Source organism: Podarcis vaucheri (assembly GCF_965113315.1).
Source record: "Podarcis vaucheri genome assembly, chromosome: 17".
Classification (NCBI taxonomy): Eukaryota; Metazoa; Chordata; class Lepidosauria; order Squamata; family Lacertidae; genus Podarcis; species Podarcis vaucheri.
Genome location: NC_138755.1, coordinates 11,548,552 through 11,569,480, shown reverse-complemented (window position 1 = coordinate 11,569,480; position 20,929 = coordinate 11,548,552). Strand labels below are relative to the sequence as shown.

The window sequence follows — 20,929 nt, the reverse complement described above, 5'->3', positions numbered from 1 at the left end:
CGGCTAGATGGCAGACTGATCCATAGTTAAAAGTAAAAGTCAGCAAATGTGTCCTCTTTCTTGCTGTTCAAAATATAAGTCAGCTGTTCACATCTCCCTCTGTGTTAGTGAGATGTAGGGTATTTCCATGTAAATTATAGTAATGTATCAATATGCGTAAATAAGGAAATTTTATGCAAATTGATTGGTTGATTCTATTTCTGTGCCGCTTTTCGTGCTTACAAATTTGCATCCTCTTTTGTCACCTTTGAAAGGGCTGATGCCGTTGTGCTTTCATTCTAATTCTTTGTATGGTTTGAGTACAAACCCAGTCAGATGGGCGGAGTATAAATAATAAAATTATTATTACTATTATTGATTACGCATATGTTTTTTAACATTTAATATAATTAATAAATTAACTAATAATATAATTTAATAGATTTTAATATTATACTGTATGTTTTAAGCGATTATTATTATTATAACGATAGTAAGACACACATACACACACATATATATACTGTACAGTCTATGTTTTTAGCGGTTCTTATTTTTGTTCCTTTTATTTATATGTTTATATACCACAAATCTTTGCCAATCTAAAGATATGAATCGGGCCTGTTCGTTGTTGTTGTTTGCTGCCACTGGTTCCTACAGACTCGACTCCGTAGTTATCCACCTCTACCCTCCGAGTTTTCGTATCTCTAGGGGCATTGATGCAGGCGCGGCCAATAACGTTCTTGCGTCAAGGGGCGGGCGCTGCGACGAGTCCAATGAACAGCGTCGGGTCTCTCAGAACCTGAGATCCTTTGTATCTCTATAGGTGGACGTCGGGGTACGTAGAAGAGTTAAAAAATCCATCCTTTAGCCCCGCCCCTCACAACGCAGCGTCACGTGACAGGCCGCGTTGGCGCGGGGAGAGGGCGGCTCGGTTGCTATGGCGGCGGCGCCGGCCCTGTCGCTGCGGGTGGTGGCGGAATGCGGGCGAAGCAAGGCCCGCGCTTGCGAGCTTCGGCTGCCGCACGGCTCCGTCAACTGCCCGGTCTTCATGCCAGTCGGTACTCAGGGAACCATGAAGGGCCTCACCGCTACGCAGCTGGACGCGCTCGGGTGCCGCCTGTGCTTGGGCAACACCTACCATCTGGGCATGCGCCCCGTGAGTAATACGACCCCCCCAACACCCCCCCTCCCCAAACCTTGACTTGCCATTTATTTCTACTAGAGACGGCGGAGACGTTTCCTACTCTCAGTGGAATTCTCCCCCCACATCCTATTTTCAGGGGGGAAGAAACCCAGTATTCAGTTCAGTTACAGTGATTGCAATAGATACTTTATTTTTTATTATTTATTGAATTTATATACCGCCCTATACAGTGGTACCTCGGGTTACAGACGCTTCAGGTTACAGGCGTTTCAGGTTACAGACTCCACTAACCCAGAAATATTGCCTCGGGTTAAGAACTTTGCTTCAGGATGAGAACAGAAACGGTGCTCCGGCGGCAGAAGGAGGCCCCGTTAGCTAAAGTGCTGCTTCAGGTTAAGAACAGTTTCAGGTTAAGAACAGACCTCCAGAACGAATTAAGTACTTAACCCGAGGTACCACTGTACCCAGAGGTCTCAGGGTGGCTCACAGAAAAGATCACAATACATTATATAAAATAAAAATAAAAACAATAACTCAATAACAACCCCCCCTCCAAAAAAGAGCCACATTTTAAAAGGGTATAGGATGTCCCATCAGGTCAACCAAAGGCCAGGTTAAAAAGGAACGTTTTTGCCTGGCGCCTAAAGGTGTATAATGAAAGCGTTAGATGAACTTCCCTGGGGAGAGCATTCCACAGGCAGGGAGCCACTGCAGAAAAGGCCCGTTCTCGTGTTGCCACCCTCTGGACATCTTGAGGAGGAGGCATATGAAGGAGGGCCTCAGAAGATGATCTCAGGTTCTGGGTAGGTTCATATGGAAAGAGGCGGTCCTTGAGATATTGTGGTTCTGAGCCGTTTATTAGAATTAAGAGTTTCAAAACAAATATTTTGTAAGTGCATCAACAGAAAGACAAACACAAGGCCGTAACAGTTGCTGATAACGGAGAATCGTGGATTTGTAGAGTTGGAAGAGACCCCAAGGGTCCTCTATTTCAACCCCCTGCAACGCAGGAATCTTAGCTTAATCATACAAGACAGGTGCCAATCCAGTCTCTGCTTAAAAACCTCCAAAGAATGAGAGTCCACTACCCCCTGCAGGAGTCCGTTCCACTGTCGAGCAGCTCTTGACTGTCAAAAAGTTCTTTCTGATGTTCAGTCAGAATCTCGTTTCTTATAATTTGAAACCACTGGTTCGGGTTCTAGCCTCCAGAGCAGAAGAAAACAACCTTGCTCTATCTTCCATAGGACAGCCCTTTAGGCTGTTGAAGGTGGTTTTCATAACTCCACTCGGTCTCCACTAAACATACTCCTTCAACCCATAAGGCTTGGTTTCCACACCCTGTTTATCATCTTGGTTGCCCTCCTTTGCATACATTCCAGCTTGTCAATATCCTTCTTAAACTGTGGCACCCAGAACTGGACTCAGTACTCCAGATGTAGTCTGGCAAAGGCAGAATAGAAAGGTATTATTCCTTCCCTTGATCGTGACAGTGTTGATGAAGCCTTACAATAGCATTAGCGTTTTTTTCTGCGGCATCACACTGATGACTCATGTTAAGCTTGTGTTCTACTAAGAGCCCTAGGTCCTTTCAGTACTGGCAAGCCAGGTGTCCCTGCCTAAGCATTGAACCTTACATTTGTCACTATTGAAATTCATTTTATTAGTTGCTATTCTATGCTGTTATATAAATGATTGGAATGTTTTAAGTTATAAGTAACAAAAGTTGAGGGTCAAATGAGGAGGAGGCTTTTGGTTGTGTTTCTTTCTGGGCCGAGATGAATATTTAAAAAGTTACTTGTCCCAGAGATTTACAGCTGCCAGAGGGAAAAGTGGATGTTTTTAAATCTGCAAATGTTTTTGAGCCTGCAAATTCCCACCAGACTTGAACAGAGAAGCCTGGAAGTTTTAAGTAGATTGGCCGTTCCTAAAGCCTGAGAGGTGTTTATTGTTTGGGAAGTTTTTTGCTTCAGAATCCAAACCAGCCTTGTACATGCCCAGCTTTGATTTGCAATGTTGATATAAACATGGGACTATATTGCAGGGTTGTTGTGAACCATTGAACTTCAGCTCCCCACAGCCTTGCAGTAATGCATGAGCATTGGAAATCTGCATAGGTAGGGTTGCTTTTTAGATGTCTAAATTAAAAAGCTTCACGCAGAAGAATACTTGGATTAAAAAGAGCATGAATTTCTCTACTGCTGCCTTTTATATGGGGACAGACGTGCTGGTGTCTAGCCACAGCTTTATTGAAGTCTTTTATTTCTATGAGTAGTTATCATTTCTGAGCTATTCCAAATTCAAAAATGGTTTTTATCTGAACCAATAAATCTGGTCAGTAGAATCCAACAGGACTGTGAGATACCCTCTCATTTGTTCTTATTTCTTTGACACTCTCTGTTAATCAGCGGACACAATGCTTCGTTCAATACAGGAATAGCTCTGAGCATGTCTTTCTCTTAGTATTAAGTAATCAGAGCCCCAAAGGACAAACCTTTTGCGTAAGCTTGGCCACGGTACCGGTTTTTAAGAAATCTAGTACAGAGTACAGGCCTATACTGAGGGATGTTTGCTGAGGTGGTTCCTGCTCTCCTTGGAAGCCAGGCAAGTGAGATTCCAGGGTTGGAAGAAGCCAAAGGATACCCTTTTCTCAGCTCTCTTTTCAGATACTCCTTTTTCACGCTCCAGCCAAAAGCAAAATGGAGAAGGTCTTGCAGAACAAATGAGAAGGAAGATAATTAATGTTTACATGGTATTTTAGGTTTTAAAAATACTTTACACACCTGGTCTTATTGTATTCCTTTGACAGCCCTGTTAGGTGATATCTACACATTGCAGATGGGTAGCTACAAAGAGAGAAAGAAAAGCAAATGTGAGATTCCAACCAAGCACTTTCTGATTCCTGGTGTAGTCTGATAGCCAATTTATTGCAGCATCTCTCCTGTATTTTGGTTTGTTCTCCCCTATGTGCCCTTTTGTTGGGAGCATCCTGCTCTGAATATTGCTGCAGGCACAGTGTCTGAATGTTAAGGGTCTGACCTTGTGCTGTTGCTGTTTTTAGCTTGGTCATATGCCAGATTATGAGAGGAAAGTTTCGATGCCTGGCATCAGTGGTGGGGGGTCTTTGGCACTAGCTATGTTAGGCACTGATTATAACCTTTTATCCTTCTCTAGGGACCAGAGCTTATCCAAAAAGCCAATGGGCTCCATGGCTTTATGAACTGGTCACGAAACCTGCTCACGGTGAGTATTGAAGGGACTGATTAAAGCACTTGCCACTGGAAAACCAACCATCGGCTGTTGGCAAAAATAAGAAGCCATGGCTAATGAGAGATGGCAGGAATCTAGGCATTGTGGCAGCTGGGGCACGTGTGTTACAGAAACACTTGAAACACATGGGAAATTCTAGCTGCTCAGTTGAATGTTAGTTTAGAACACAGCAAAGCAGATACACTTTCATTCTGAAAATTTTCCATAACTGGAGAGATTGAGAGAAAAGGAATGTTTTTCACTTATTCATTCTTCTAGTGAGTAGTATATGCTGCTGCCTGAGCTTCTTGTTGGGAGAAAGCAGTGACTCTCTTTCTGCCACAGATTCTCTGTGTGGTTTTGCACAATTTTTTTTGAACTATTCACCTCACCAGGAATAGAAGTGAGTATACCAGTTGTTGCTGCTGGAGTGTTGAAATGATGTGTTCAAACACAGAAGTTCAGAACACTAAATAGGTGAACACGGGGTTTTTTCTTTAATTCATCCCAGTTCTTCTTGGGCCTTTGTAGTCAAATGAATGCTTTGCTCTTCTGGCAATTATAGGAGTAGAGCACCAGAACAGAATAATTTTGCTTATTTCAGGTCTGTTCATAGTGTCACTGTTTTCCTGCAGGACAGCGGTGGGTTCCAGATGGTCTCTCTGGTGGAGCTCTCTAAGGTGACAGAGGAGGGAGTGTGCTTCCGTTCTCCTTATGATGGCAAGGAGATTCTGCTGACTCCAGAGAAATCCATTGAAATACAAAATGCTCTTGGTAACTATTCTGTCTTGCATAATGCCAACTGCTGAATTGGCTGGTGCTTCATACCACGGACATTCTTCTCCTGCCACAGCTGTTTCCCTGCTTTGAAATTCCACATAGACAGAACTTCAGAGGGAGGCAACCAGTCACTCTGGTGGTGACCCTTCTGTTTGAGTTAATGGTGAATCTTCACTGAAGATCTCAAATGAGGCACCAATGAGATGAAAGCATTTTGTGTAACTTAGGGTAATAATCCACAATGGGCTATTAAAATTCACCTAAAGAGCCCAGAAATCAGAAATCCATAAGTAGTAAATAATGAGATGGTTCTGAGCACCTTCTTTAGCTCCATCCTGGCATTTACTACTGCGTGGAGGTCAGAAAGTGGAGCAGGGATCTCAAAAAACCTATTATGGTTAACTTCATCCCAGTTCTATAGAACAGCACCATACCATATCAAGGGTTTTTAAAAATCCTGTTGGGAGAGAGAGAGGCAGGGAGGCTTTTCAGTTAGCAAAATGTAGAGCCGCTTGTACTGATTTTCAGAATTTTAACATCTACTTAAGACTTTTCTGAAATAGAAGTAGATGAAAAAGACCCTAAATTCCTGAATTATTTTTAAATTCATTGAAATTAAAAAAACCAATTTGTATACAATTGGCTTTCCTAAAAGAAAAGTGCCTTAGTTTCTTTGCGTATTATGAAGTGTTTGAGTTTACAGCATTACGAAATTTTCACTAATATCTTAGAGATGCCTGCCTCTGCTCAGTGTTAACTGAGATGAGCTTGCTTATTTTTAGTAAAAGTACAGTGGGACAGCCGGTTGGACAATTGGTTCTATGCTACTTCTGTGTTAAATATTTTAATTAGCCTTTAGGACAAAAATTGAGAGAATGTCGTGTTTTAAAGTAATAAATTTGAAATCTGTGGTGCGGACTGATCTCATCTGCTTTTGCTGACATACATTGCATTTTTCTTCCTTAGGCTCTGACATCATGATGCAGTTAGATGATGTGGTCAGCAGCACAGTTAGCGGCCCCCGGGTAGAAGAAGCCATGTTCAGGTTTGCTTTGTGTGTTGTGTCGATCTGCCTGTTCATCCCAACTCAGCTTCTCTGCGCCACTGACTTCTGTGGTGCTTACTCACACAGTCTTTTGGCCTGCCTTGCTTGTCTAGGCATGGAATCTTTGTTTACTACCAGTGAAGCATCTCAATTCTGTATGTTAAGCATGAGCAGATGAAATTATACAAATGTCATATGACTGTAAAAGCTCCTTTGATTTGTTTTAAACACAAACTTCATTCTGTGCAGGTAGAAGTCATCTGAGTTAATGTCAAATTTGTGCTAGGTTAAGCCCTGTAATCCCCCCCCAAAAAACCCCAAAATCAGCTGCTGCACTTATCCAAGGATAAGACTACAAGTCCAGGACTGGCAGAATCCGAGATCAGGGAGAGGAGACGGTGGAGGAAGACTGGAAGAAATTTAAAATTTATTTGCAGAAATATTGTAAAATTTATGAATGTTAAGGACATTGAAATGAATCGCAGGGGTTTTAGCAACAAAGTAAAATGTAAGATTGGATTAACAACAGATAAATTAATAGGATATGAATTTGCTGAATTAATTTTTAAAAAAGGGATACAAGAACGGGAGATGTGAGGAAGTCTGGAAAATAAGCTATTTGAAGATGAGAAATTAAGAAAGAGGGATTTTTTGTTTTTTATTACTGTATATGTGTTTTTATCTCTTTTTTCTTTTTCTTTTGACGTGTTTAATGTTTGTATTTTTGTATTGTATTGTTTTTTGTGATTTTGTATTTTCTTTGTCTTTTATTGTGAAAACTTAATAAAATATTTATTTAAAAAAAAAACAAGTCCAGATTGTGGGATTTCAAGTTAGCACGGCTCATTGTCTCTCTGCTGAGCTGCCAGCTTCGAGTGCATGCTTGAGGGGTCGTAAGAAACAATGAGCTGTGGTGCCTCCTCTGGAATGACTAATGCTGGACGTTTGATGCACCTACATTTGCGACTCCCTGAGTAACGTAATGTCTGACTGTGGAATGATATGACAAATGCTACCTTTTCTTAACTGACCAGGGGATCTGTCTGTTACAGGTCCATTCGCTGGCTGGACAGATGTATTGCAGCACATACCAAGCCTGGCCAGCAGAATTTATTTGCTATTATCCAGGGTGGACTGGATCCTTCCCTCCGATCTAAGTGCCTGGAAGGTAAATTCATTTTTTTTGTATGGGCTTTGTCCACAAGCAACTTCTGGTCCCAGTTTAAAGCTACAGTATTCATATTTGAGGGCAAGACCAAAGAGAGTTTTGCTGAAATTCATATCCGTAAGGAGCCTTAGGCAGTCACCTTCTGTTGATCTCAGTTTCCAAGCCCTGAAGTTTTTCAGTTTCTGGCCACAAGTCTACCAATGCAATTTACAAAGCTTCAGTCACTGATTGCTAAAGTTGCAAACCAGAGTTGCAGACATTAATTGATCGGCTAATTAGGTAAAGTTTCACTCGCAGTGGTGAAAATTTTACCCAGAGAGATTGTAAATTCATGACAAAATTGCTCACATGCTTGTTTAGGCTATTTTGGTTCTGGTGTGGTGTTAACAGTAAGAAATGGAAGAGGAAATATTAAAGATGGCCTTTCCTCCTAAGAATGATCAGTTGCTTTGTTTATAAAAGCCTAAAAAGACACCAGGGGCATTGCAGAAGGGTTCTTATGTAGTATTCCTTATTCCTATTATAACTTACGTAGTGTTCTAGGAGCCTTGGGCTAGGATAATTTTCTACAAATACAACAATTCCAAGAACTGCTTTTATACTTTCATCATGCATTTGGAAAAGGAAGAAGGTAGTGGATTTGTGGCTTATTTCCTAAGCCAAGAATCTACTATATATTTTGGAAAGTTGTTTGTCTGTCCGCTGTACATTTGGTTACCTTCTCAGACATTGTAACTTGATTTTGCATCATGGTCTTGAGATCAAGAAACAGTTTTTTGTCTATGTTTCGATACAATTTGAGACCATTTTGAATCAAGATGGTGGATTGAACTTTTAAAAACGGCACAGAATTCCTGAGCAGCACTGGGTTCAAGATTGCTAGTAAATAAATAATACTTCAAACATTCACAGCAACAACTGTGGAGGTGGTGGTCTGTTGGCATTCTTGTCTGAGTTTCCTTAGGATGATGCTTCCCTAGAAGTAGAAGTTCACAGTTCTTACAGCTATCTCCCTTTCCCCTCTCTCTGTCTCTCTGTTTCTCTCTTCCCCTCCCTCTTGGCTAGAAATGACTAAACGAGACGTGCCGGGTTTTGCCATTGGGGGCCTGAGTGGTGGTGAGGCCAAAGATCACTTCTGGAGGATGGTAGATCTCAGTACGAATCATCTCCCCAGGAACAAGCCTCGCTATCTCATGGGAGTGGGGTAGGAGCAAGTGCCACAATTCAGGCAAAGCATATTGGTGCCTGGGACATCATTGTCCTTTACGCTCCAGCAGGAACATGTCAAAATGGATTGCTGCTGGTAATGTAACCAACTACAGGAAACAACCAATTAACATGCATCTGAATGATGCACAATCACATTCATGGCTCCAAACCTGAAAGTGATCAGCAAACATCACTAAACTTGTCACTAAAAGGGTGTAACGGGGACAGGGGTGCTTATATGTGCTCTGCCAACGCGCTGGGAACAGATCCCCTTTGCGAAATGGTCATTGACTGTACTATATTCCCAAACCATTACAGCCACCCCTCTTTCTCCTCCTTCAACCAAATGACTTGACCATTTCAAGTCAGTCCCCTTGGTGATTGTGCTCACCCTGACATTTTCTGGGCACAAGCTTACCACAAAAATGTTGCCACCTCTGCCATTAGAAGGCTGAGCATTCTTGATTGGGCCAGGCTGTGTCATAGGCAGTGGGTGGGTACACTTGCAGCATCTTCATCACCTGATGTGTCTCTCTCCATTTCTCATGAAGTTATGCTACTGACCTGGTGGTGTGTGTGGCTCTGGGCTGCGATATGTTTGATTGTGTCTTCCCTACGAGAACTGCAGTAAGTAGCTGTGTCGGCTGCGGGGGAAACCGGTAGTGGGCTCACTGGTTGAGGGGGTGGGGGAGGAGGAGGGCCACTTCACCACATGGTGGAAGAACATATAACCTGGGGTTGGGAGCACTATTCAAAGCAGTGAAGTGTTTTGAAACCCCTACTAAACCTGGAAAGACTGATGAGCGCTGTTTGTGTTCCCCTGAATCTCCTGGCTGCTGACATCTTTGCACTTTCAACTTCCAGCGCTTTGGTTCAGCCTTGGTCCCCTGGGGCTCCCTGCAGCTGAAAAACAAGCAATATGGCAAGGATTTTCGGCCCATTGATGAGAACTGTGATTGTCCCACATGCCAGAGGTTGGTGAGCTTCAGGGATGGTGGTTATTTTTTAAAAAAACTCAGATTTGCCCTTTGCAAAGACAGATTCCTTTGTTGGAAGGCAGACCATTTTTCATCTATTGCTGAGGGCCTGAGATATACTTTTAAAGGTGGAGTCAGGGAAGCAGAGTCGTAGAAAATATATCTGTGCTGCAGCTCTTGCTGAGTTTTGTCAGGGCAACTCTGAGCAGAGCAGTCATCCTCAGGCATTGGGTTGACGGGGATGGGAGGAATGGGTGCGGGAATCACAATATATTGGCCCATGACCAGTTATGTAAGTAAACCAGTACAGCCAATATAAGATTATATCATTTGGGAAGACAGGCGAACTAATGCCAGTGTATTGGAAGAAGCAAAGATCACCAGCGTCAAAACAATGATTTTTCAACATCAACTTCATTGGACTAATCATGTTGTGTGGATGCCTGATTATCATCTTCCAAAGCAACTACTCTATTCCAAACTTAACAGTGGAAAGCGTAATGCTAGTGGTCAACAAAAGAGGTTTAAAGGCACATCAAGGCACATCTTTAAAAATGTAGTATAAAAACAGACAACTGGGAAACACTGGCCTGTGAGTGCACCAATTAGAGAACAGCCTTTACCAAAGGTGTCATGGCCCTTGAAGACGTTTGAACTCAGGACAAAAGGGAGAAATATGCTAAGAGGAAGGCATGCTTGGCAAACCCTCATTATGATCAACTCCCACCCGGAAACCTGTGTCCCCACTGTGGAAGGATGTGTGGATCCAGAATTGACCTCCACGGACTCACTGTTAAAACCCTGCTTATGGAAGACAATCTTGCTCGGCTACGAGTGATTGCCAAAGAATAAGAAGATACCTCCTCTGATACATTTTAAGAAGTTTGTGTCAGATCCCTTTCATAGCATATACCCAAGATAATAGCATGGATCAATGACCTCTGGGCACACCTTAACCACCTTTTAGTGCTTTCAAAGAAGAAAATATTTGAGTATGGTATCTTTGTCTACTTCAGTGCTACGTAACTATGGAAAGAAAGAGAAGCAGTAGTTTTATTCCATGCTCATTCCTGAACACTTACTGTATCATAGTAGTCAGGGGATCAGATTAGATCCAGGGCAACTTAAGTTCAGATCCTCACTCAGCTAGGATACATTAATTGTGTTTCTTAGGCCACCTCACAGGGAGGATAAAATGGCCTGGAGAAAATTGGGTAGACCATTCCTGAAGGAGACTGAATAGATAATTGGGCATAATTTGTCTGTACCGTAGAATGCAGAGGCAGCCTAATTTCTATTAGTTGCTGTCAGGGGTTCAGGAGCAGAGGCGAGGGCAAGGGAGGAAACAGAGAGCGAGGGGGAGGAGGCAGAAGAAAAGATGAGTGATGACGACGACCCGAGATCTCCAAGTCTTTCCAGTGAATCAGAAGATTCACAAAAAGGAGCACCAGTGGCCAGGGCAAGGGGGGAGACTAGGGGGACACCCCAGGAAGATAGAGCCAGAGGGGACTCAGAGGGGAGCAGTTGGAAATCGGGACCAGCGTCACCGCCAGAGAGCAGGGATGAGGAAGGGCGCCAGGGATCAAGCGCTGGCAGCTCACAACAGGAGGGAGGGCACGAGTCAGGAGTGGCCACACCTCCATCGGGGAGCGAAGAGACGGTTAGACGGAAAGTGGAAGGTTGGGCGCGCGCGCCAAGTTCAAATGCACAGGAAGGTGGCGCAGTAGGCAGCCCGGAAAGGGAGCCAGGTCCTAAAGCCCGGCGCAAGGAGACAGAAGGGTCCGGGGGGTCAGCGTCAGAAGAATCCCGGAAGGAAGAGACCCCGGGGGGCAGAGGGACCCAGAGGAGAACTGTCAGGCGGAAAAGGTGGAGCAGGGCTAGGATATTAAGTTGGTGCACAAGGGGCGGAGACTCAGACGGAGCTTCGCTGATCTAAGCATAAGACGTAGCGTTGCACGCAGCAGCTTGAGGATGCAGACTGTAACTCAATAAAGACTTTTATTTAATGACCGCTGGCTAGCGTGATCCTCTGTGAGCTAGGATCTGGAAGCAACGCTGACAGTTGCTATGTTAGAATTATTGCAGAAGTCACCATAGAAAAGCTCATGAGCTAGATACTTTCAGGAGACAGGGAGGCTCTGATTGTTCTCAGGGAGGTGAAGGTTGTCGGGAAGTGTGAACTGCTCCCTTACCTCTTAGCAAGGCTGAACTAACATTGTCCTGGAGGCTTCTCACATCAAGGCGCTTGCCCAGGAACTTCATGCTGCACGTATTTGTCTGTCTTTAAAGTACTGTAGGACTTTCATGTTCTCTACCTGAGTGTTTCTTTGATTTCTCCCTGGCCTACTCCAATATTTACATGCCCCCACTTCTGATGAACTGCTGAATCCAGAAGTACTGCTCGACAATCTCCTTTGTAGACATCAAGGCTTTTATAGAACAAGGGATTGTGGGACCTAGGAAAACTATCTCCCTAACACAACAGTGCTGGCAGCTATTGCCAAAAGATTGGTGTTCAGAGGGAAATTCCCACTGCTGCTTTTATTGTCCTGTGGCAAAGTGGGTAGCTGTTAGTTAGTGACACCCTAGCTTCTACTTTGGTAGGAAATACCTGGTGATTTCCTCTAATTCTTCCTAGTGTGTAGATTACCTTCCTTAGGCCTTGACTCACAAGAGCATTCTCTTGTTCCTTCTTTTGTCTCTTGACAGATACAGCCGAGCGTTCTTGAATGCTCTCTTCCGGAGCGACACAGCTGCCATGCACCATGTTACTGTGCATAATATTGCATACCAGGTTGGTCCATCTTCTGCACCTTTTGTAGCCTCAAGGCTTTCTTCTATTAGGCAGTAAAGCCTGGCACCATTTGTAGGTGGTGGGAAAGATTCTCTAAGACGCTGGGAAAACGGATGAATTAGGCTGTTGGGTAGCTCTTCAGTCTCATGAGTTTACAATGTCATCATCGTCGTCGTACGTTTTCCCCTGTTGATTGTGGTTGGGCCTTCCATGGGACTAGTTGCGCCCACATTTACATGCATGGTGTTTGAAGCGCATCTGCTAAAGAGATGGCGTCTCTGTCTTTCCCCCTCTTTTCAGCTGAACCTGATGCATTCAATCCGGGAGAGTATCATTGAACAGAGGTTCCCACAGTTTGTTCAGGACTTCATGAAGACCATGTATGGCAACATCAGCAGCTACCCACAGTGGGCTATAGATGCCCTGGCCTCTGTTGGAATTATCCTGGAGTGAGAGGGATACAATTGTGCTGCCAGCATCACCGAACAAGCAAAATCCAACTTGGAGCCCAGCACCTGTGAACCAGCATGTGTCCCCTGGATCCAGGTCTCTCAATGATTGGTTGCCTTACTTGCATAGCTGTGCCAGTTTTCTTTCCTGAACAGTGCTCTAGGTGTTTGCAGCACCGAATACCTCTTTCTATTCAATGAGTGCTTGGGAAGAATCGGAGGAGCTGACGGTTTTTATTGCAATGGTCATTCTTCAATGCAGAGTCTTCATGGTTAAACTGGAGCTACCTTGAAAGTTCCTTGTTTTTATATTTTTAGTATGTAAAAAATCCTATTTTTTATTTGCATTTTTACATGATTCCTCTGAACCGAGAAAATATGTTTGTGGAGCTGGCAGATTGAGCAGAGATGTCCGCATTATGCAGATTCTTGGAGAAGCAATTCCTGTTCTGTGCCCAAATAAAAGTCTGCAACTGAAAACTGTGTGCATCCTTAAAGTTTTTATTCTCTGTTTGTAGGTGTTTGTTTGACAAGGAACAGTACAGAATCAGAGGAAAGGATGCATGGGGCAAACGGGGAGGAGCATAAATAAGCCAGTGTGGTGTAGTGGTTAGGTTGGAAAGTCAGGCTGAGCCTGGGATACCAGGGTTTATATCCTCACAGCCATGAAGCTCACTGGGTGACCTTAAGTCATTGGGGCTGGGATTTTTCATTAGTTCCTCAGTTTCAGGTATTCTCTCCTCTTCTGGACTGATGGAGCTGGAACTTGACATGGTTGGCTAGCCTTGCTTATACAGGCACTTTTGAAAGTCCAAATGTCACAGTATTGATAACCTGCCCCCAGTGTTTCATCTCTCAAGTCAAATTCTAATCACAGATTATTTAGGCCATGCTATTATTGGGACGCGGGTGGCGCTGTGGGTAAAACCGCAGTGCCTAGGACTTGCCGATCGTATGGTTGGCGGTTCAAATCCCCGTGGCGGGGTGAGCTCCTGTCGTTCGGTCCCAGCTCCTGCCCACCTAGCAGTTCGAAAGCACCCTTAAGTGCAAATAGATCAATAGGTACCGCTTTATAGCGGGAAGGAAAACGGCGTTTCCGTGCGCTGCGCTGGTGCTGGCTTGCCAGAGCAGCTTCGTCACGCTGGCCACGTGACCCGGAAGTGTTTTTGGACGGCGCCAGCTCCCGGCCTCTAGAGTGAGATGAGCGCACAACCCTAGAGTCGGACACGACTGGCCTTCAGGCAGGGGTACCTTTACCTTTACCTTTTATTATTTAAAACTGCTTTACCTCAGGACATTCTCTGCCATCAGCTATGCTTTGGGGCCTTAATTGTGCCAGAAGCTTGATCGTTCTTTCTTTGTTCGCTCCACGTTTTTGTACAACCCAAAATCCAGGTCTCCCTGTTTTGAAAACTGAAGGCAGCTGGATGATTTATGTTAATTCAACTCAGTTTTGTTGTTGTTGCGACAATCGTCATTTTGACAATAACTAAAAAAGAAACATGCGTCCTATCCATACTATACAAAAAGTGCACAGATGCACCTTTAAAAGACAGTGTTAATCAATATGTATACATACATATCTTAAAATACAAATGGAAACACGTCAGTTTCTTTATTTCATCGTCGACCATCTCTTTACATTCCACCATATTATCTTTAATGAACATTCTTCTCAGTTTTGGGGCAGCCACCGCAAATCTTGCAATGTTATTTGCCACAAATATATCAAAATCAAACAGCAGGGTGACTTGTGTTCAAATGAGACATTAGCAATCAGGTTATCCCCCATTTAATTGTAGTGATAAACATCTTGTCTATACAAGGAGGTTGGTGCAATCCCATGCCAGCCTGCGTAGTGAAACAGCCTGCATTGGGCAGTATATTTTTGGGGTGCTCTTCTACGATAGGAAATAGCTAATTATTGTCAAGGGGCTAGTATTGGCTTATCACAGGGGTGGGAAGTGAAACTATTTTCATTTCCTGCTTAGCCACCAAATACTCCTGGGTCATCCAGCCAAGCCACCTTTTGGAGCAGCTCTATTGCTTGGCTTGCGGCTCAGCTTATAAGTGAGTGTGGAGATGATCCCAGGGGAAGTGACGGAGTTTCTCCTTGGGAGTGTGGCTGGGCATTTGATTCTGGATCCTCAACGTTAGATGAATAGGAATGTCCAAATTGCAATGGAGACGATTCCATGGTCACTGGCCTTGGCTGATGCTTTCCTTCGTGTGCCAGCAGAGGTCAGTAGATGCTGAATTGTGTGTTCACTGAAGCCAAGGGTGGCTATGACATGGTCTGCAACAAATGCTAGATAGGAGGTATCTTAAGGGTTAGAAGAAGAAGAAGAAGAAGAAGAAGAAGAAGAAGAGGAGGAGGAGTTTGGATTTGATATCCCGCCTTTCACTCCCCTTCAGGAGTCTCAAAGCGGCTAACAATCTCCTTTCCCTTCCTCCCCCACAACAAACACTCTGTGAGGTGAGTGGGGCTGAGAGACTTCAGAGAAGTGTGACTGGCCCAAGGTCACCCAGCAGCTGCATGTGGAGGAGCGGAGACGCGAACCCGGTTCCCCAGATTACGAGACTACCGCTCTCAACCACTACACCACACTGGCTCTCATAGTAGTAGTAGCTTTGGTCTGCAGAGTTCATAACAAAAGGGTATATAATCTGAAGCTAGTTTAAAAAAAGAATTGGGTTTATTTATAATAGAATGGGGAGATGTGAAAGGAATCCAAGCTTGGGTAATTCTAATCCTGTAAAACATTTAATAGTAACTTTATTTTAACATAAAAGAGTCTTCTTGTGCAACCTTAAAAACCAAAATAACAAGAAGCCTACAATTAATAAAAGAAGACAGTATAAACCCCAGAAAACAGGTGGACCAGCAAATTCCAGTGGTGGTGATGATAGAAGACTTCCCAGTAAATTTGAAAAAGGAAATTGAAAAAGAAGCGAAAAAGAAGAAAATACTTAAAATAAAGGATTGGGTGGAGATAATGAGAAGCCAAGAACAAATAAGGGAAGCTCTAACAGGAAGTGAAATAACTTGGTTTAACTGTACAGTGGTACCTCGGGTTACATATGCTTCAGGTTACATACACTTCAGGTTATACACTCCACTAACCCAGAAATAGTGCTTCAGGTTAAGAACTTTGCTTCAGGAGAAGAACAGAAATCGGGCTCCGGCGGCACGGTGGCAGCAGGAGGTCCCATTAGCTAAAGTGGTGCTTCAGGTTAAGAACAGTTTCAGGTTAAGAAAGGACCTCCGGAACGAATTAAGTACTTAACCCGAGGTACCACTGTATACAACTGGAGCAATGGACAAAGAAGTGGTTAAAGGGAAACAAGAACTGCAAAGAATATACAAAATTTGAAAAAATGATTATGAAAGGGGGAGATAATGAAAAAAAAACAGTTATAAAAGTGGAAACCAGTGTGTCAGGGGTTCAGGGACAGAGGCACAGGTGAGGGGGGAGACGGAGAGCGATGGGGAAGAAACCCAGGACAGTGAGGAAGAGGATGACAATGACTTGAGGTCTTCCATGAGTCTCTCAAGTGAATCGGAGGATTCCCAGAAGGGGGCGCCCCTGGTCAAGCCAAGGGGGGTCACAGGGGGGACTTGCCAGGAGCAGGGAAGCAGCAGGGAAACCCCGAGTGGGAGTGGGAGATCGGGGTCGGCTTCCCAGGAGGAACGGAGTGAGAAGGGTGGAGTTCCCAGTGTGACACACGGAGCAGAGCAGGAAGGAGACAGGGGAAGGAGATCGGGGCAGGACGTCCTGCCGGAAGGGGCGGAGAGTAGTACAGGGAGTAGTGTAGCTGTCAAAAGGAAGGTCAGGGGTAGCGAACGCGCGCCAAGTTCAAATGTGGAGGCGCGCGGAAATGCAGAGAGCCCGGAGGAGGAGCCTGGCCCCAAAGCACGAAGGAGGGGGGAGCAGGCATCTGAGGAATCCGCGTCAGGGGAGAGCAGGAGGGAAGGAACCCAGGGGGGCAGAAAGACCCTGCGGAAAAGAAAGGACAGGAAGAGGTGGTCTAGCACAAGCCTCTTAAACTGGTGTAGGGGCGGGAACGATTCAGAGGGGACTTCAAATGTCTAGGCTAAGAGACGCGGGGTTGCGCGCCTCGGTTGTGGAACCAATAATGAACTGCAATAAACATCCCTGTATATAAGAAGAGCTTGGCGTTGGTCTTTTGTGAGCTGAGACCTGAGGCAGCCCTTGACACAGTGAAATTTATAAAATAGTAGAAATGGAGGATCAAGAAGATCAATTAAAAGGAGGTGTGGGAAAAGGAGACAATAAGACAGATAGTCAAAGCTGGGGGAAAATTTGGGAGTATCATACACTGAAAATGTCTATAAGAATAAAAGAAAATTATTATAAATTAGTTTGGAGATAGTATTTAAAACCAGTCAGATTAAATCAAATGAACAGGAAATATTCCGTGTTACGTTGGAGTGGATGCCAGGAAACCGGGAATTATGTTCACGTGGTGGGGTTGTAAATATGTACAATTTTACTGGCAAAGGGTGTTTAAGGAGATAATGGAAATAACTGGATTAAACCTGACCGAAAGTCCAGAGGTAGCATTATTATCAATTTACAATGAGGTGGAAGGTTATGAAGGACTCGCTCGCAAATTTATTGACAGCTGCAGGAATTCTAGCTAGGAAGTGGAAGGGGCACGGTGAATATAAAATGGGAGAATGGTATAAAGAGGTGTGAGATATAGCTATTAATGATAAATTGACATGTGCCATTAAAGTAAGATGGGGAATACGCAGGAGAAGTGATTTTGAGAAGATATGGAAGGTGTTTGTAGAATTTGTACTGTTAAGACAATGGAATGGTCTCAGTGGGTGGGATGCACATTTTTCTTATTTATTTATTATTGTTACTTGTCAAAAAATGGAGGGGGACGGACAGACGAAAACAATCATTATGGCGTAGGTTTTTGTGACCTTGGCTGGAGTCCAGAACCCCTGCTGTTGTCTGGTGAGGCTTAACAGAGCAGTGGGACCATTCCTGCATCTGCAGCACTCGTGCGCATGGCAGGGAGGCAAATCGCTATGCCAGCCTGAAGCTGCCACAGTGTCCAAGTGGTGACAGTCTGCTGCCCTGCCTCAGGAATCCTCATGCCACGTCTGGTGACGATAACATGCGAAGTGGTCCTGTTTGGATGCTGGGTACCATTTTGAATCAAGGCGGCAGACCAAAAGGTCACTTTGGCGTGATGTTGGACGTTTTTTGAGAGATCCGTCCCACACTTTGGATATCACCGAATTTGGCCTTAGGGTGCCCTGGGTGGACGGGGCGGGGGGCATTCTTCATCGCTGCTTGGTTCTCAAGACCCCATTTTGAAACAAGATGTCGGACCAAAACGTGACTTTAGTGTGACTTCACCCACTATTTGGCATGGTGGGTCCAAACTTCCAAATTACATCATCCATTTAAAGAACACGCAATATGCTTTGGTTTTTGTGTTCATGTTGTCAGGAGCCTTTTTCTTTTTGTTTTCAGGACTATGGATAACCAGGGATTTGTTTTATTTCCAGCATGGGATACAGATTGTTGCAAGCCACTCCTAACTCCAAGTGGTGCAAGATACCAGGGGTACAGGCACTTTTCTAGGGTTCGTGTTTCCTTTTGGAAATGAGGCACAGTGGATATTGTGGTGTCTTTATGCTATATGGTTTATATATACCACCTGAACCTACGATAGAGGGCTTCACAGCATTAATACCTCACAAGGATTTTGCTTCTCCCCTAGCCGCAGCCTTGGATTCCAACAGAAATCGGGCATGGCTCTCTCTCTGGCTTCTGGAGAAGTGTACATGCACACGAAAGCTTATACCCAGAACAAACTTAATTGGTCTCTAAGGGTGGCGCTGTGGGTTAAACCACAGAGCCTAGGACTTGCCGATCAGAAGGTCGGCGGTTCAAATCCCCGTGATGGGGTAAGCTCCTGTTGCTCGGTCCCTGCTCCTGCCAACCTAGCAGTTCAAAAGCACGTCAAAGTGCAAGTAGATAAATAGGTACCGCTCCGGCGGGAAGGCGTTTCCGTGCGCTGCTCTGGTTCGCCAGAAGCGGCCTAGTCATGCTGCCCACATGACCCGGAAGCTGTACATTGGCTCCCTCAGCCAATAAAGTGAGATGAGCACTGCAACCCCAGAGTTGGTCACGACTGGACCCAATGGTCAGGGGTCCCTTTACCTTTACCAAAGGTGCTACTGGACAATTTTTAAATTTATTTTGACTGCGTCAGAACAACACCGCTACCTACTTGAATCTGGCTTCCCAGACTGCAGCTTTGCTTCCAGCTTCTTGCTCACAGACACACAACTCTCAACTCTGTCTTATCTTTCTAACGACCAGCTGGAGTACTGTGTCCAGTTCTGGGCACCACAGTTCAAGAAGGACACTGACAAACTGGAACGTGTCCAGAGGAGGGCAACCAAAATGGTCAAAGGCCTGGAAACGACGCCTTATGAGGAATGGCTAAGGGAGCTGGGCATGTTTAGCCTGAAGAAGAGGAGGTTAAGGGTTGATATGATAGCCATGTTCAAATATATAAAAGGATGTCACATAGAGGAGGGAGAAAGGTTGTTTTCTGCTGCTCCAGAGAAGCGGACACGGAGCAATGGATCCAAACTACAAGAAAGAAGATTCCACCTAAACATTAGGAAGAACTTCCTGACAGTAAGAGCTGTTCGACAGTGGAATTTGCTGCCAAGGAGTGTGGTGGAGTCTCCTACTTTGGAGGTCTTTAAGCAGAGGCTTGACAACCATATGTCAGGAGTGCTCTGATGGTGTTTCCTGCTTGGCAGGGGGGTTGGACTCGATGGCCCTTGTGGTCTCTTCCAACTCTATGATTCTATGATTCTATGAAATTGAGGTGGGGGGGCACCCATCTGCCTTCTAGTACCAAGCCACTTCCTTTATTTACCTTAACAGCCCATATTTAGATAGCCATTATCACACCAGGAAGCTAGCTTGGTTATTCCAGGAATTTGGATCCTTCCTTAGATTTTCACCCTTGCTGGACCAAAGAGTTATAAGGGTCTTGGCATATAGCCCACTCCCCTCCCCAACTGGTAGAACTATAGTAAGGACTGAAAGTAAGGGGACGGGGAGAGATTTGATGTAAAGTTAACTCAGGGGTCAGCAAACTTTTTCAGGAGGGGGCCTGTCCACTGTCTCTCAGACCTTGTGGGGGGGGACTATATTTTTTTTTGGGGGGGTGAACAAATTCCTATGCACCACAAATAACCCAGAGATGCATTTTAAATAAAAGGACACATTCTACTCATGTAAAAACACACAGATTCCTGGACCATCCGTGGGCTGGATTTAGAAGGCGATAGGGACGCGGGTGGCGCTGTGGGTTAAACCACAGAGCCTAGGACTTGCCGATCAGAAGGTTGGCGGTTTGAATCCCCATGATGGGGTGAGCTCCTGTTGCTCGGTCCCTGCTCCTGCCAACCTAACAATTCGAAAGCACGCCAAAAAGTGCAAGTAGATAAACGGTGTTTCCGTGTGCTGCTCTGGTTCGCCAGAAGTGGCTTAGTCTTGCTGGCCACATGACCTGGAAGCTGTACGCCGGCTCCCTCGGCCAATATAGCGAGATGAGCACCGCAACCCCAGAGTCGGCCACAACTGGACCTAATGGTCAGGGGTCTCTTTATTTTTACCTAGAGCCGCATCCGGCCTCCGGGCCTTAGGCTGCCTTCCCATGAGTTAACTGTTCTACTGTGGCAGTGTCCCAACTGAGGCAGTGAGTCAAGCTGCTGTGCCAAACTTACTTTTTACAAGACAGCTGTTCCTTGGTTAAGCAATCATTTTGGCCTGGCTTCGTCTCTGAAATAACCTGGCATAGGTTCAGGTTTATTTTAAATCAAACACGGATTTCAGGAACGTCACTCACTTTCCCAACTCTTACAGCCTGTGCTGTTTCCTTATTAATATCATTGAAGAATATCAGTGGTTTTGAGATACGGGTAAAGTCTACAAAATGATGTTAGCAAATGACGTAGCACTGCTACTACTGGGCAAATATTTGGAATGCTGCAGTACTCATATAAAATACTTTTGTTCAGCAGCACTTCAATTCAAATAAAGTTCAAGTAAAGTTCAGTGCTT

The 20,929-nt window shown here is 44.6% G+C and overlaps 1 protein-coding gene across 1 annotated transcript; it reads left to right on the top strand.

Annotated features, from left to right (window-relative positions):
• The first annotated feature begins 868 nt into the window (after nt 1-868).
• On the top strand, nt 869-13,274 carry QTRT1 (queuine tRNA-ribosyltransferase catalytic subunit 1). Its single transcript, XM_082205682.1, has 10 exons — nt 869-1,138; nt 4,298-4,366; nt 5,008-5,146; nt 6,119-6,197; nt 7,250-7,365; nt 8,431-8,569; nt 9,126-9,201; nt 9,439-9,548; nt 12,261-12,345; nt 12,646-13,274. The coding sequence occupies exons 1-10, from the start codon at nt 920-922 to the stop codon at nt 12,796-12,798; spliced, it is 1,185 nt and encodes a 394-aa protein (XP_082061808.1). The 5' UTR covers nt 869-919; the 3' UTR covers nt 12,799-13,274.
• Nucleotides 13,275-20,929: the final 7,655 nt, after the last annotated feature.